At 28.6% G+C, this 13,748-nt stretch overlaps 2 protein-coding genes across 2 annotated transcripts; one reads left to right on the top strand and one right to left on the bottom strand.

The window, feature by feature from the left end:
* Positions 1-6,284: 6,284 nt before the first annotated feature.
* On the top strand, positions 6,285-8,220 carry LOC114180310 (40S ribosomal protein S19-1). Its single transcript, XM_028066604.1, has 4 exons — positions 6,285-6,476; positions 7,155-7,245; positions 7,331-7,514; positions 7,908-8,220. Exons 1-4 carry the CDS (start codon positions 6,393-6,395, stop codon positions 7,978-7,980), a joined length of 432 nt encoding a protein of 143 aa, XP_027922405.1. The 5' UTR covers positions 6,285-6,392; the 3' UTR covers positions 7,981-8,220.
* A 1,070-nt stretch (positions 8,221-9,290) lies between these two features.
* On the bottom strand, positions 9,291-12,287 carry LOC114181548 (cilia- and flagella-associated protein 251). The gene is made up of 8 exons (XM_028068028.1): positions 11,316-12,287; positions 10,950-10,992; positions 10,759-10,854; positions 10,537-10,656; positions 10,180-10,278; positions 9,881-9,940; positions 9,674-9,768; positions 9,291-9,602 (listed from the first exon to the last, which is right to left on the bottom strand). The coding sequence occupies exons 1-8, from the start codon at positions 12,158-12,160 to the stop codon at positions 9,479-9,481; spliced, it is 1,482 nt and encodes a 493-aa protein (XP_027923829.1). The 5' UTR covers positions 12,161-12,287; the 3' UTR covers positions 9,291-9,478.
* Positions 12,288-13,748: the final 1,461 nt, after the last annotated feature.

Raw genomic sequence — 13,748 nt, 5'->3', positions numbered from 1 at the left:
TCTAAATTGGACTATTGGGTGCAAGCTATGAATTATGAGATTGCAGCTCTGGAGCAAAACCACACTTGGGAAATAGTTGATCTTCCCCCTAATAAAAGGCTTACTGATTGTAAGTAGGTTTATAAGATCAAATTTCATGTTGATGGTAGTATAGAAAGGCACAAGGCTCGATTGGTCGCCAAGGGATATACACAACTTAAAGGGGTGGATTATTTTGATCCTTTTTCTCCTGTTGCAAAACTCACAACAGTAAGAGTCATCCTTGCCATAGCTGCTGCCAAAAACTGGTTCCTTGAATAGTTAGATGTTAATAATGCTTTTTTGCATGGTGAACTACATGAAGAAGTCTACATGAATTTACCCCCTGGCATAGCACCTTCCCATCCAAATAAGGTCTGTAAATTGCAAAAGTTCTTGTATGGGCTGAAACAAGCTAGTAGATAGTGGTATGCCAAGCTTACCACAACCTTATTAGCTTTTAAATTCACCCAATTGTCGGTTGATCATTCTCTCTTCATAAAGAATACAAGGGTATCTTTCACTGCTTTATTAATCTATGTTGATGACATAGTTCTTGCAGGAAATGATCTTAATGAAATTGAATATGTCAAGACACATCTGGACAATGAATTCAACATTAAAAATCTAGGACAACTTTGTTATATTTTAGGGCTTGAAATATCACGTTCTTCATCTGGTATTGTGGTCAATCAGAGGAAATATGCACTAGAAATATTGGAGGAAATCCTTCCACTCCTATGGAGCCTTCCACCAAACTAAATAGCTCCTCTGGAAATCCTTTATCTAACCCTCAAATTTATTGCAGGTTGATTGGCCAGCTGATGTATCTTACAATCACCAGACCAAACCTAGTTTTTGTCACTCAACAGCTGAGCCAATATGTTTCTCAACCCTTGGATACTCATTATCATGCTGTCATGAGAGTGCTACGTTATCTCAAAGGATCTCCTGCTAAAGGTCTTCATTTTGCTGCCAACTCATCTCTTATTCCTTCAAGTTTTGCAGATTCTGATCAGGGTTATTGTATGGAAACTCGGAAATCCATTACCAGATATTGTGTTTTTCTTGGCTCTTCATTAATTTCTTGGAAAACCAAGAAGCAAACCACAGTATCTCGGTCTTCCTTTGAAGCTGAATATAGAGCTCTTGCAACTCTGAGTTGTGAGTTACAATGGCTTCATTATTTACTCACTAATTTAAAAGTTTCTAGTGCTGCTCCTATTTCAGTTTTTTGTGACAACCAATCTGCTATATATTTGGCTCACAATCCAACCTTTCATGAACGAACAAAGCACATAGAAATTGATTGTCATGTCACTCGTGAGAAGATCCAAAGTGGTATTATTCATCTGCTGCCAATTCCTTCTTCTGCACAGCTAGCTGATATGTTTACTAAGGCTCTTCATCCCAAAACATTCACACACTATGTCTCCAAGCTAGGACTGTTAGATGTTCATGTCCCGCTTGAGAGGGGATATTACCAAATAAATATCTTTTATTGTTAGAATTTGTTATAGTTTTGTCTTATCCTTTGTCTACGTGTAAGGTTTGATATGTACATATGATTCCTTCATCTTGATATATATAACCTTTGCTTTTATGTAAATGACAAAACATTAATGAATGAAATGAAATATGTGAAACCTATTAATTCTATGACATAATATCTCTATAACATATCAACAAGGTTTTAAGGAACATAAAGTATGATTATTGTGAACTCTAGATAATGTATTTTGTTTAGGTGCTAAAACATTTTCTTACCAAAATATACTAAGTGACTTTTTTTTTGTCTGTACATAATTCTTCTCTCATGAGATTTTTATGTTATATAGTGCAAGTTTTGAGAGCTTAATACAAATTATTATTCCCGATAGACAAAGAATGTTATCAGATTTGGTAATCACGTGCTTAACTACAGAATTGTTGATAGAATATTGTATTTTGTAAATGAGTATAAATATTGTATTTTGTTTTTATGTTTAATTTTTTGAAAAGTAGGAATAGTAAACATTGCTTATTTTAAACTGAAGCATGGAGCAGTAATAATTAATTTCATTAATTTAGCTTATGAATGTTTTAGGTAAAAGAACGAGAGGTAAAATTTAACCACTTTAGGTAAAAGAACAATGGTCTTTATTTCTTTTTCCACTTTCAAAGAAAATAATATTTCTTAACATTGATTTTCCAAGTGTTATGTTGATTTATTCCATAATTACTGTTGATTTCTTTGAGTGAAGCAGTAGATAGATTATGATGGCTAAGAATCATAAAATTATTGAAAAACAGATCAAATGCTATTTAATAACAACTTTTGAAATACATTTCAACTAATAGAAAACAAAATTCTAGATGGATAATAAGATAATACGTAATAGTATTTTTTATAAAGAATTTTAGTTAAATGATTTTATCTTGATACTATCTAAACTTGGTCAACAAATCAACTCATCAGAATAGTTTAATTTGAATTAAAAAAAATTATTTAATCTGATTAATAATTTATTTTAATTCTTAATTTAACAAAATATTATAATTCTTAGGGTTAAATATGTTTTTGGTCCCTCAAATTTCAGTCAAATTTGAAATTAGTCCATTTTTCAAAACTTTTGACCAATTTAGTTATTCATTTTTAAAAATACATGAATTTAGTCATTTTAACCCAATTTTATTAAGTTTATATGACGTTTCAAGCCCATTTCATGATAGTATATGAATTGTTTACACCGTTTGGCACATCTTCGCTTCAATGTAAAATCAAATATTATCATAAATGCGTTTAAAATGTCAAATAAACTTGATAAAATTTGGTAAGAATGACTAAATTCATGCATTTTTAAAGACGAATACTAAATTGGTATAAAATTTTGAAGAGAAACTAATTCCAGAATTCACCGAAACTCGAAAAACCAAAATCATATTTAACCCTAATTATTAAATAATGATATTGATGAAAAAATAAAGTTAAAGGTCTTGAAAAGGTTTATGAATGTCCTGAATTTTAGTTCTAATTCTTTTTAAAGTTTTTCATCAGAGTTGCACCATTCATCTTCTTGTACAATTAATTAAAAAATATATTCAAAATAGAAAAAAAAAATATACAAAAAGAAAGAATGAAGAAAAATGACAGGTAGTAGTTCTAACTTCTCCATTTGGAGTCCTAAAGACCTTATTATGCTGCATTATTAAGTGACCAAACAACAAATAAAATCAAGTCATTATACATATTTACTTAAATAATAAAATAACAATAACATAATTAATAATAATAATAATAATAATTAAGAAACTCATAATAAATTATAATAAATATACACAATAAAATTAGGAATATTACATGGACAATGATTTACATATTCTATAAGGATAATAATTTGCAATCATTTATAAATAATATTTTAAAATAATAATATTAATATGTATATTAACGTATAAAATATTCATTTAATTGATGAAGATTTATATTTAAATTAAATTATTTAAAATATTATCTTACAGTAATCTTAATTTAATTTTTATAGTTTTTTATAATGAAAAAAAATGAACTTCCTCTTTCTCTCCCCATATACATTTAAAAATACATCTGATTTAATTCATAGATATGCTAATTTTATTAAAATTTATTATATAATTAAAATTGTTAATCTTAATAAAATTACATATGAATAAAAATCATAGATAAATAATATATATATATATATATATATATAATATTTTCTATTTAATTAATAGAATGAATAGTTGATTTAAAATGACATTCATATATATATATATATATTTCCTATATTTATTGTAGTAATTTTAATTTTTATAAACTAACTCATAAAAATTTTCAATGTTATTTTAAAATAGATAAATAAAATTTATGAAATTAGAAGTGAAATTTAAATTTAATTTGGTAAATAATATATTCTATTTATAGCATACAAATATCAATATTATTTTTATATAATAAAATAAAAATATTAACATTTACTTTATCATGAATACTGAGCAAGATTTTGTGTGAAAAAGATAATTTTTTTAATTAATTAATTAATCTCTTTTAATTACTTATAAAATATTCAAATCAATTCTTAATTATTTAGAACTTGTGTTTAAAAATAAGTGTAAAAAGCTAATTACATATTTTTTACTGTTTATTACAAATTATTCAAAATTTTATTTTACAAAGATGAATTTTAGATAAAATTATATTATATTATACATATATATATATATATATATATATTTGTATATATAATATGAGTTTATTAATAATATATATTTTACTTAAATAATAAAATAAAATAACAATAGCATTATTAATAATAATAAATGATAACTAATAATAAAAGATAATAAATATAAATAATATTACATATAATTTTAGAAGCAAAAGATAATAATTTGTTGTGATTTGGTGTGAGGAATTAAATGGCTTATGATACGGATGGATGGATATATATATATATATATATATATATATATATATATATATATATATATATATATATATATATATATAAAATATAATATAATATAATATAATATAAAATTAATTAAATATGTTTTTAATATTTAAATTTAAATTTAAAATTAAAATCCGTTTTCATCATAACTTTTCATATATTTCAATATTTAAACTAAAATAAAAATAAAGATATGATGATGTAAATTTTATTTTACTTGTTAAATAATATGAGTAATTTATATTATTTAATATGTTTCAACTCAAAAGTTTAAATATCAGTTTATCTAATACTTAAAAACACATTTCACGTCGGGTTAAAACAATTAAATTTATTTATCTTTTAAGTTTAAAGAAAAGGTATATCAAAGTTTAAAATATAGATTTTATGTTTAAATTTAAGAAAATTTAACCCAAATAAAAATTTGAAAACAAAAATAATCTAGAAATTTTTACAAGAAATTTTAGAAACAAGACTAACCTACGGAATATTACATGACATTTTAGAAACAAAGATAATGTTATCCTTGAAAACATTAAAATTGATAAATAAGTGACAACAATACACGAAAGAATGAATAATTGTCTTTTATAGTATATAAGGACAATAATTTACCTATTCCGTAAAAATAACATTTATTAATATAACATGTCAATATAATAATATTAATAACTAAATTAATGTATAAATTTGTCATTTAATTTATTAAATTTCTATTTAACTTAAGTTATTATATTTAAAATATATCTTACAATAATCTTATATTTTTTATATATTAAATTTAAAATATATCATAATATGCTATTTTTTATTAAAATTTATTATATAATTAAAATTATTAATTTTAATAAAACTACATATGAATGAAGATAATATATATTTTGTTTTAATATATATATATATATATATATATATATATATATATATATATATATATATATATATATATATATATATATATATATACACATATGATAAAATCTTCTTTTATCTTTATTTTATCTCAATTTTAAAATATTGAAATACATATTAGATAATTATCATTTCTATGATAAAGTCATTTTATTGGACTATATATGTTTACACTCACGTAGTTGTTTATAATTGTTATACGAATAAAAGAATTTAATTATTTCTTTACAGACAGTTTATTAGTTATAATACAAAAATTCAATAAAAAAAATATTTATTATTTTCTTTTAAAAATTCCGTGCATTGCACGGATATAAATATTAGTATATATCCAAAGTAAATAGTGACAAGTCATTTTTTTTATTTTTGTTATAATTTATAAAGGAATTTAAATCGAATAACTTAAATTTATTTAAAAAATTATAAATTTTGCAGTCTAACACTGGATGGAATTTCCTTTCATGCATGCTTCGATCATTCTTAATTTTCTTGATATTTATGATAATCTCCCTTATAAATATAAAATAAAATTGTATGTAAAATATATTTAATATAAAAAAAGTGTCGGTCTAATATTTTATATAATATCAGTAAAACTAGTTCATATTATTATCGTACAAAAGAAAATATTTTTTTAAAATCTAAATGATTGTTGGAGTAATTTATTTGCAAAGTAATTACAAATATTTTTTACTTATTTATATTCGAATATATGAAAGAAGATTTTATATTCAGAATAATTTTATCTGTAAAAATATTCACAGAGAAGTAAAAAGAAAATTTAGCATACCAATGGACTCGGCTTTGGAAAAAACAAGTTAAAATGAAACAGATTTAAGCCCAATAGAATCGGGTCGGTCATGACCCAAGAAGAAGCGAAAACCCTAATCTGAGATTGATTTATAACAACTGTGAACAACACATAATGCCTCTTTCACCCTACCAGAGTGACCAGAGTGAGATTGAGTTCTGAGAGACCTATTTTTTTCTTTTTTCTGTGATTCATCAATGGCAACAGCGAGGACCGTTAAGGATGTGTCGCCACACGATTTTGTGAAGGCTTACGCTTCCCACTTGAAACGTTCTGGCAAGGTTTAGATTTTCCACGTCTCTCATCGTTTTTACTTTCTCGGTCTTTCGAAATTCCTCTTTTTCTCATCATCGAATTCTTTTACTTGTCTGGGTTGTTTGTGTAGTCTGATGTTTCTTTAACTATTATGATAGTAATATCTTTTTGGTTGCATTATGTTTATTCTGGGGTAAACCTTTACATTAAATGTCGTGTCTTGTATTAAGGGGATCCATTGTTGTACTGGTGACCTAATGTTCTTAATTTGTGTAAGTATGTTATTAACTATACCTCTGGATATAATTTTTGATGGAGACTGTGTTTGTGTAACAATATTTGTTTTTGCGGACAAGCGTGGCCTTAATTGTGGCAGTGGAGATCTCAAAAGTGGTTATGTGGGTGGAAAACCGGGTAGAGTTATTTTACATTTGGATGTGATATGAGTTAGAAGTGTTGTATAATGGTGTACGGAAGATATTTGTTTGCTTTGGTTTTTCATTCCATAGTCTTGAATGGTAGTTACAATTTATTTCATTGACATCTTAATTTGAGGTTGAATCCTGTTTCTGTTGTACTGCAAATGTCTATCAATGTTGTATCCGCTGATTCCTAGAGTTTACTTGAGTAGTAACTAAGTGTTTGGCATTTGAACCTTGAATGATTTTTTGTTCTAGTTTCTAAAAGTTTAGTTCATTCAACAGATGGAGCTTCCTGAGTGGACTGATATTGTAAAAACAGCCAAATTTAAGGAATTGGCCCCATATGATCCTGACTGGTATTACGTTAGAGCTGGTGAGTTTATGGTAACAAAAGTTATATAATATTCACTTTGGTCATTCTATTCTGCTGGACTAATTGAATTCAACCTTGATTGCAGCCTCAATGGCAAGAAAGATCTATTTGAGAGGTGGTCTTGGTGTTGGTGCTTTCCAGAGGATCTATGGTGGAAGCAAGAGGAATGGAAGTCGCCCCCCACATTTCTGCAAGAGCAGTGGTGCTATCGCCAGACACATTCTGCAACAGTTGGAGATCATGAACATTGTTGAGATTGATACTAAAGGGTAATTCATGCTTCAATTCTTAAATACATGCCAAAAGTTCTAATGGAGTAAATACCAAGTTTTTTAACTTAAGTATGTTGTCATTCAATGGTTGTGCCATGGCAGACTGGCATATTGGCTTTTTGTCATTCACCATACACAATTTCTGAATATGCAGGCCCACTAAGGTGGCGCCGTAAGTTCAAAGGTGTTTTTATATGGTTTTGATGGTGTCGTAAATGCAATGGTGTGTCTATATGATGCTAGTTTGCCTTGTGCCATATTCAGCCATCTGCCATTGTTAACATTGAGACATCCTTTCTTCTCGTTGGTTCTTTAAGCATTTATTTGTCTTTTGTATCTTAATTCTGTTCTGGTATTCAAAGTTTTTTGTGCCTTATATTTTCATTGCAGAGGTAGGAAAATCACTTCTAGTGGTCGAAGGGATCTTGACCAAGTTGCTGGGCGAATTGTGGTTGCTGCTTGAACATGTTATTGAGAATCGATAATGCATACTCTAGGATGTATGTTTGCTTATTAGTAGAATTGGAATCAAGGAAAAATTAAGTATTGTTTGCTGAGAATTTTATGATTTGTTTTGTTAAATGTTGAAGTTTTTTTCTAGTTTGGATTTGGAGTTTTGGTCTTAAGGTTTTGATTCAAGTTCTCATTGTGTTATATTCTCCAATCTCATAATTATATTAAACCTCCCTGTTCAGCTCTGTTATTTCTCTATTGCACATTGCCCTATAAGAAAACGTGAAAAAAAACAAAATAATAAGAAAAAAAGGACTTGCTGAAAATCAAACCAAAGCGCGATATAAAACCTAGGTAAACAGTGAGGGATCTTAAAGTGATCAAGCAAAGCTATGGTTTTGGTCTTTTTTAAGTAATAAGACCGAGATAATTAACATTTATATGAATGTTAAAAAATTAATACCTATCATAAGTCACCACTTAGTTTATTTATTTGTATGGTAATTCTAAGATGTCGCTATATGTAGCATGTTTTTCAAGGTAGGTATTACAAGTCTAGATACAGGGCGATTGATTAGGAATGATATAAATTTTTTGGGAGGTTTGTTGTGTAGTTAATACATATATGAATTTACATAGAAATCTTCATAATTATATTAATTCCCATTTTTCATGTTAATCACGGCTCAAGTAATAATTATTAATATTTCATAGTATTATTGAGTTTTATCTGATAACATAACGTTTAATTTTTATCCATTTTGTTTTGTTTCAGTTGAACTTTACATTAATGTGTTTGGTTTATATTACTTTATACGTTGAAAATTGAAGCAACATTTAGATCAATAACTATATTATTTCCCAATAAATATATTATTGTGTTTCATTCATTAAGTATATTATTTCCCAATAAATATATTGTTTAATTTTTATTAAAATATAAATCTTAAATAGCGACGAGCATGTGTTGGCCGATGTAATTTAACAATTAATAGTTAAAAATTTTAGTGTGAAATTTTTTAAAAAATGTACCAAAACAATCTATAAAATCAATAAAGTAAATAATTGTTCTGTTATTTCTCTCTTCCTCTTCTTCAACATTTGACCCACACACCACCCTCTTAAAAATACATATCACTCTCTAACTTTAGAGGAGTGTGAAAAACAAACTACAAAATGATTTAACAAACTTAATATTATTATTAATTTGAACTTGTTTGGAACCCATTTTCTAAATATCATAATATACTACAAGTAACATGCATTTTACAATGATTGACCTAACAGCAAATTCACAACAAGAAAAAGGTAAATTGTATGTAGTACAAAGTGAACTAATTTGCATTTCAATGAAGATCTCAAACTGTGATTGTCCATGGAGTAACATTGATATACTTGGCAAAAAAGAATTTGCAACCATATATATTGAGTTGGCCATGTACAAAAAAGCATTATGGAAAAATGAACATTCATTCACTTCATCATATCAGCAAGTGTCCATTGGATGCTTAGTTGAGATATGAGGAGTAGGGGTTCATGTCATTCCATGACAACAAGCACTTGATCTTCTTGTGTTGAACTTGGGGTAGATGAAGCTTGGGTTCTCTTGGTATTGTTGGATGCTTCATTGACCTATTCAGAAGAAAAAAACAAATGAGAGACGGAGTTTGCAAAAACATGTTCTATGTTTTTGCAGCCATTACCTCCTTGGGACAAAAGGTCTATCAAAGTATGGCATTGGTTGAGCTTTTGGAATGAGTTCTTTCCTCAATCTTTTGATCTCTTCCTCTTCTGCCAACTGTAGAAAAGTGAAGTACAAGAGAAATCAGCATTTTGGATTAAAGAAAACATGGTAACTCAGTGCATGTCTCACTGATTAAAGACAGAAAGATGCTAGTTAGATATTGTACCTTCTGTAGTCTTTCCCTCTCCAACTTGAGTTGTTCAATGAAGCTCATTTTCTCTGCAACCTATACAATTAAAAATCCATCAAATGATACATATTGGTTGTGTTCTCTACAATCATGTATTTTGTACCCAATGAAAGATATATCAGTGGCTCAACTGAATTTAGCAGTTAAAAATATGAACACTTAGTTTAGTAGTATGTATAAATACACCCACAAAATATTGCACTAACTAAAGTAAAACTAAAGAAAATACCAGGTAATCAAATAGAAAGAGGGGAAGAAATGGATAAAAGAGGCACCTGCTGATCAAATTCGGCACGATCAATTGCCCGAATATCACTATGAAGCTTTGGATCAACAGGCTTTGTACTTTCTTTAACTGCAGGTTTCAACAGGCACTGTAACAAGTGGCACCAAAAGAGAGATATCAAACTAAGTAATCTATAATATTTAGCAATTAAGCATGACAAGAACTGTAAAAAGTGACACTGAAAGACATTAAGCTAAGTAATCCGTTCTAAGTAATTAAAAATGACAAGTTCTCTAACAAGTGACACCAAAAGAAATTAAGCTGTGCAAATGGTAAACAAGTAATCTTCAGGCCAAATGTGTCTTATGATTCCAAACTAAGGACTTGATTGAACAAATGGTCTCACCTCAGGTTCATCCGTTGTCCATGGAAGACCTTGAGCAATTGGTACTCTCATCCTTTCTTCTTCTGCCGTCATCTCTTGTATTTTTTTCATAAATTCTTCCTCTTTCAACTTTCCCCTTTGCTACAGTCATTGCATTACAAATGTTACTCTCCAGACTCCAAAGTCATTGAAAAAATAAAAGCAAAAGAGATCATAAAAACTCAGCCAATCATCGTAAATTACCTCTGTCCTTAACTTAAATGGTTGTTGCCTAGTGACTCTTACCCTCTCTTTCCTCTTCCACCTCTTCCCTCCAAAAGTTCCAGATGACTCTGAGCTCTGAAGAAAACCAACAGTTAAGATTCAAAATCCCATTTGTGAATTCATTAACCATTACTCAATCATATAATGAGAAAAAGCAACTAAAGTCTTACATTTCTCCTGCTCCTTCTACCCCCAGAAGTCCTACTCGACACACTGCAGCAGCACCAACAAAGACAAAAAACAATACACAAATAAACAAAAGCCAACATAATAACAAATGACATACAAACCAAAAGACATCATTAATCTAAGCAAAATACTTAGATACCATCCCAGAGGAACTTTTGGCACTGTTTTCTAATCAAAATTGAAGTTTAACCTTGGGGGACATATGCTGACCTAGATGTAAACTTATACTGTAACTATTACCAAAGTCAATAACACAAATTGCGTTTGGAGAACAATACCAAAAACAGTTAAAAAAATTGCTTCTAAGTTTTGCCCTTGATCTAATCAAATAGAACCTAAAGTCAAACCTTGCACGGCTACTGTCCCAAGACGAAGAAACTGATATTCCCTGATCCAAACCAAGGTTCTCAGACGTCAAAACCAAATCAGAATTATAACAAAACGAAGAAGAACCGGAACCAGAAGTAGCTTCAAGTGCCTGTTGTTCAAATTGCAACCCTGGCAATGCCCATTTCATCACCTTGTTCTTATCCCTTTTCTCTCCAAGATCGTGATCCTGATCTTGATCCTCCGTGTGATCTTTTTCCTTTGAGTTTTTTGGTATAGTGAGAAGCCTCTCAAAGGCCTTAACCAAATGCATAACCTTTCCAAACCCATTTTCAGGGACACTGTTCCTTGCCTCTTCCAACAACCTGTCCCTCTCCCTCCTCCGTTTCACAGTGGAACCTCCGTCTTCTTTTTCTTCATCTTCCACAGTCTCACTTTTTGTTCCCTCCGTTTCAAAATCATAACCCTTTTCATCTTTTGCCTCTTCTTCTTCTTCTTCTTCCTCACCGAAGTCCTTCCTCTCTTTGAGGAAAAACTCTTCCTGGGAAGCCCTCAGGGTCTGGTACGCCACGCAAACACACTTGGCGCCACCGTTGTGCTTGCATTTGCACGAAACGGCATCGTTTCGAGAACCCTTTCGATTATTCTTCTTGGCCACCACGAACTTCCTCTGCCTGATCCTGTTCTGCGGCGATTGCACAACTGGGTTCGTGTTGTTTGGCTTGAAAGGTTTCAAAGCAGGGGATTTTGAAGAAAGGCCTCGATGAGGCACATTAGGGTTCAAATTCTCTGTGTTTTCTGAATTTTTTTTCTTTGAAGGAGTGGCGGTCGTTGATTGATTACTGTTATTGCTTGCTAGTTCCATTTGCAATCGAAATGGATTCTGAGAATCAGAGAGAGAGAGAGAAGAAAATGAATTTGATTGAATTGGATTGAAAATGGCGAAGAGAAAATGAATGAAATTTTGTGTGTGCAGAGAGCGTAAGAAGAAGAGAAAGACGCTCTTTGTTCTAACGGCTAGTTTTGGTGTGGGTGAGGTTTTTTATACATGTGATGTAATCTGAAATTCTGTTTCCACTTAGGGTTTGGACCGTTATATTGTCATGGGTTTTTTTATGCAGAAATTATTTATATACAAGTTCTTTTGTTTATTTCTAAAATATTAAAATTTAATTAGAGTAATTTGGTGATTCTTTATTTAATAATATTTTTATTCTCTAAAGTTCAGAATAATTTTAGTTTTACTACCTCAAGTTTTATTTATTTTTCCTTCAATTTAAACAATGTTATTTTTAACCGACATTAAATTTCTGAAACTAAAATGAATTTCTCTACGATTAAGTTTTAGGGTTTTATATTTATGTTTATTGAATTATTTTTAAGCCCTAAAAAAATAGTTTTGAGGAGTTAAATCAACTTACATATATTTGTGTTTTTTTCTTCTATTTGCTCAATAAAAAATCATTATTTTAGTATAAATCACAATTCAGTGCTGATAAAAAAAAAACAAAATTCAAGTTTTGACAATGGTAATCTATCATTATGTTTCAGATATTTCTGGTTACGCACAAAAGTTACAAGTTAATATTGATTGTTGATTAATTATGAGTGAATCTAACAGGTTAATCCTATTATAAGGTTCTATAACGTATCAGATTATTTTATTATTTGTTAAATGAAAAAAAATGTTTTGAAAATTATGCAAAAGTAAATTCAAAACATTTAACATTTTGTCAAATCCAATTGTAAAATATTGGTTGATACTACAATGAATTAAATTAATTACCATTGTTTTTACGTTTGGAACATTTCTGTCTTAAAATTGAAGGGAAATGCATTGGAAATACCTTTCAAAGTCACAAATGAATTAAGCATTGAGGTTGTATTTGGAAGAAAAAAAAATGAAAAATTTAAGTTTTTAGGAGGGATTATACATTATTATTATTCTGTTAAGAGTCATTAAAAATTTGGGAAGTTGCGATTTTGCTTCATAGAAGAGTTATTAAAAAATTGATCAAATAAAAAATTATAATTAATAGCCTTAAACGATATTACTGCTACATATAATCTAACTTCGAGGATAAAGATTAAAAACTACAAAATAATATTAAGAATAAATATCAATACAAAAATACAAAAATAATATAATAAACTTAAATATTATTGATTTGTTTAAAACACATTAATTTGTAATTGTTTTATAATAATACATACGAATAGCAAAAAATTCGTATATGTGAATATTCACAAATAAAACTCGAACTCGCATAAGATAAATAATGGATACCGTAAATAGATATCCGCGAATAACGGATACATGTTAATAATGCGAGTAGGGTACCCGTATCTTATCTGACCTGTTAACATCCCTAATAATATATCATAATATTATATTGTTGTTAATTAATTAACATTTTTATTAGTGAAATAATAACAAGCAAAAAGAATTCGCA

The sequence above is a fragment of the Vigna unguiculata genome, chromosome 4 (genome assembly GCF_004118075.2).
Source record: "Vigna unguiculata cultivar IT97K-499-35 chromosome 4, ASM411807v1, whole genome shotgun sequence".
Taxonomy (NCBI): domain Eukaryota; kingdom Viridiplantae; phylum Streptophyta; class Magnoliopsida; order Fabales; family Fabaceae; genus Vigna; species Vigna unguiculata.
Note: the sequence above shows the minus strand (reverse complement) of the source record. Positions and strands in the feature narration are given on the sequence as shown.

What these genes read in the sequence shown, in the direction of transcription:
- LOC114180310 (XM_028066604.1), top strand. Translation starts at nt 6,393, where the DNA reads ATGGCAACAGCGAGGACCGTTAAGGATGTGTCGCCACACGATTTTGTG. An exon ending in ACTTGAAACGTTCTGGCAAG is followed by an intron (nt 6,477 to 7,154) that starts GTTTAGATTTTC and finishes TTCATTCAACAG; the next exon opens with ATGGAGCTTCCTGAGTGGAC. An exon ending in CTGGTATTACGTTAGAGCTG is followed by an intron (nt 7,246 to 7,330) that starts GTGAGTTTATGG and finishes CCTTGATTGCAG; the next exon opens with CCTCAATGGCAAGAAAGATC.
- LOC114181548 (XM_028068028.1), bottom strand. Translation starts at nt 12,160, where the DNA reads ATGGAACTAGCAAGCAATAACAGTAATCAATCAACGACCGCCACTCCT. An exon ending in TGGGACAGTAGCCGTGCAAG is followed by an intron (nt 10,993 to 11,315) that starts GTTTGACTTTAG and finishes GTGCTGCTGCAG; the next exon opens with TGTGTCGAGTAGGACTTCTG. An exon ending in GTAGAAGGAGCAGGAGAAAT is followed by an intron (nt 10,855 to 10,949) that starts GTAAGACTTTAG and finishes GGTTTTCTTCAG; the next exon opens with AGCTCAGAGTCATCTGGAAC.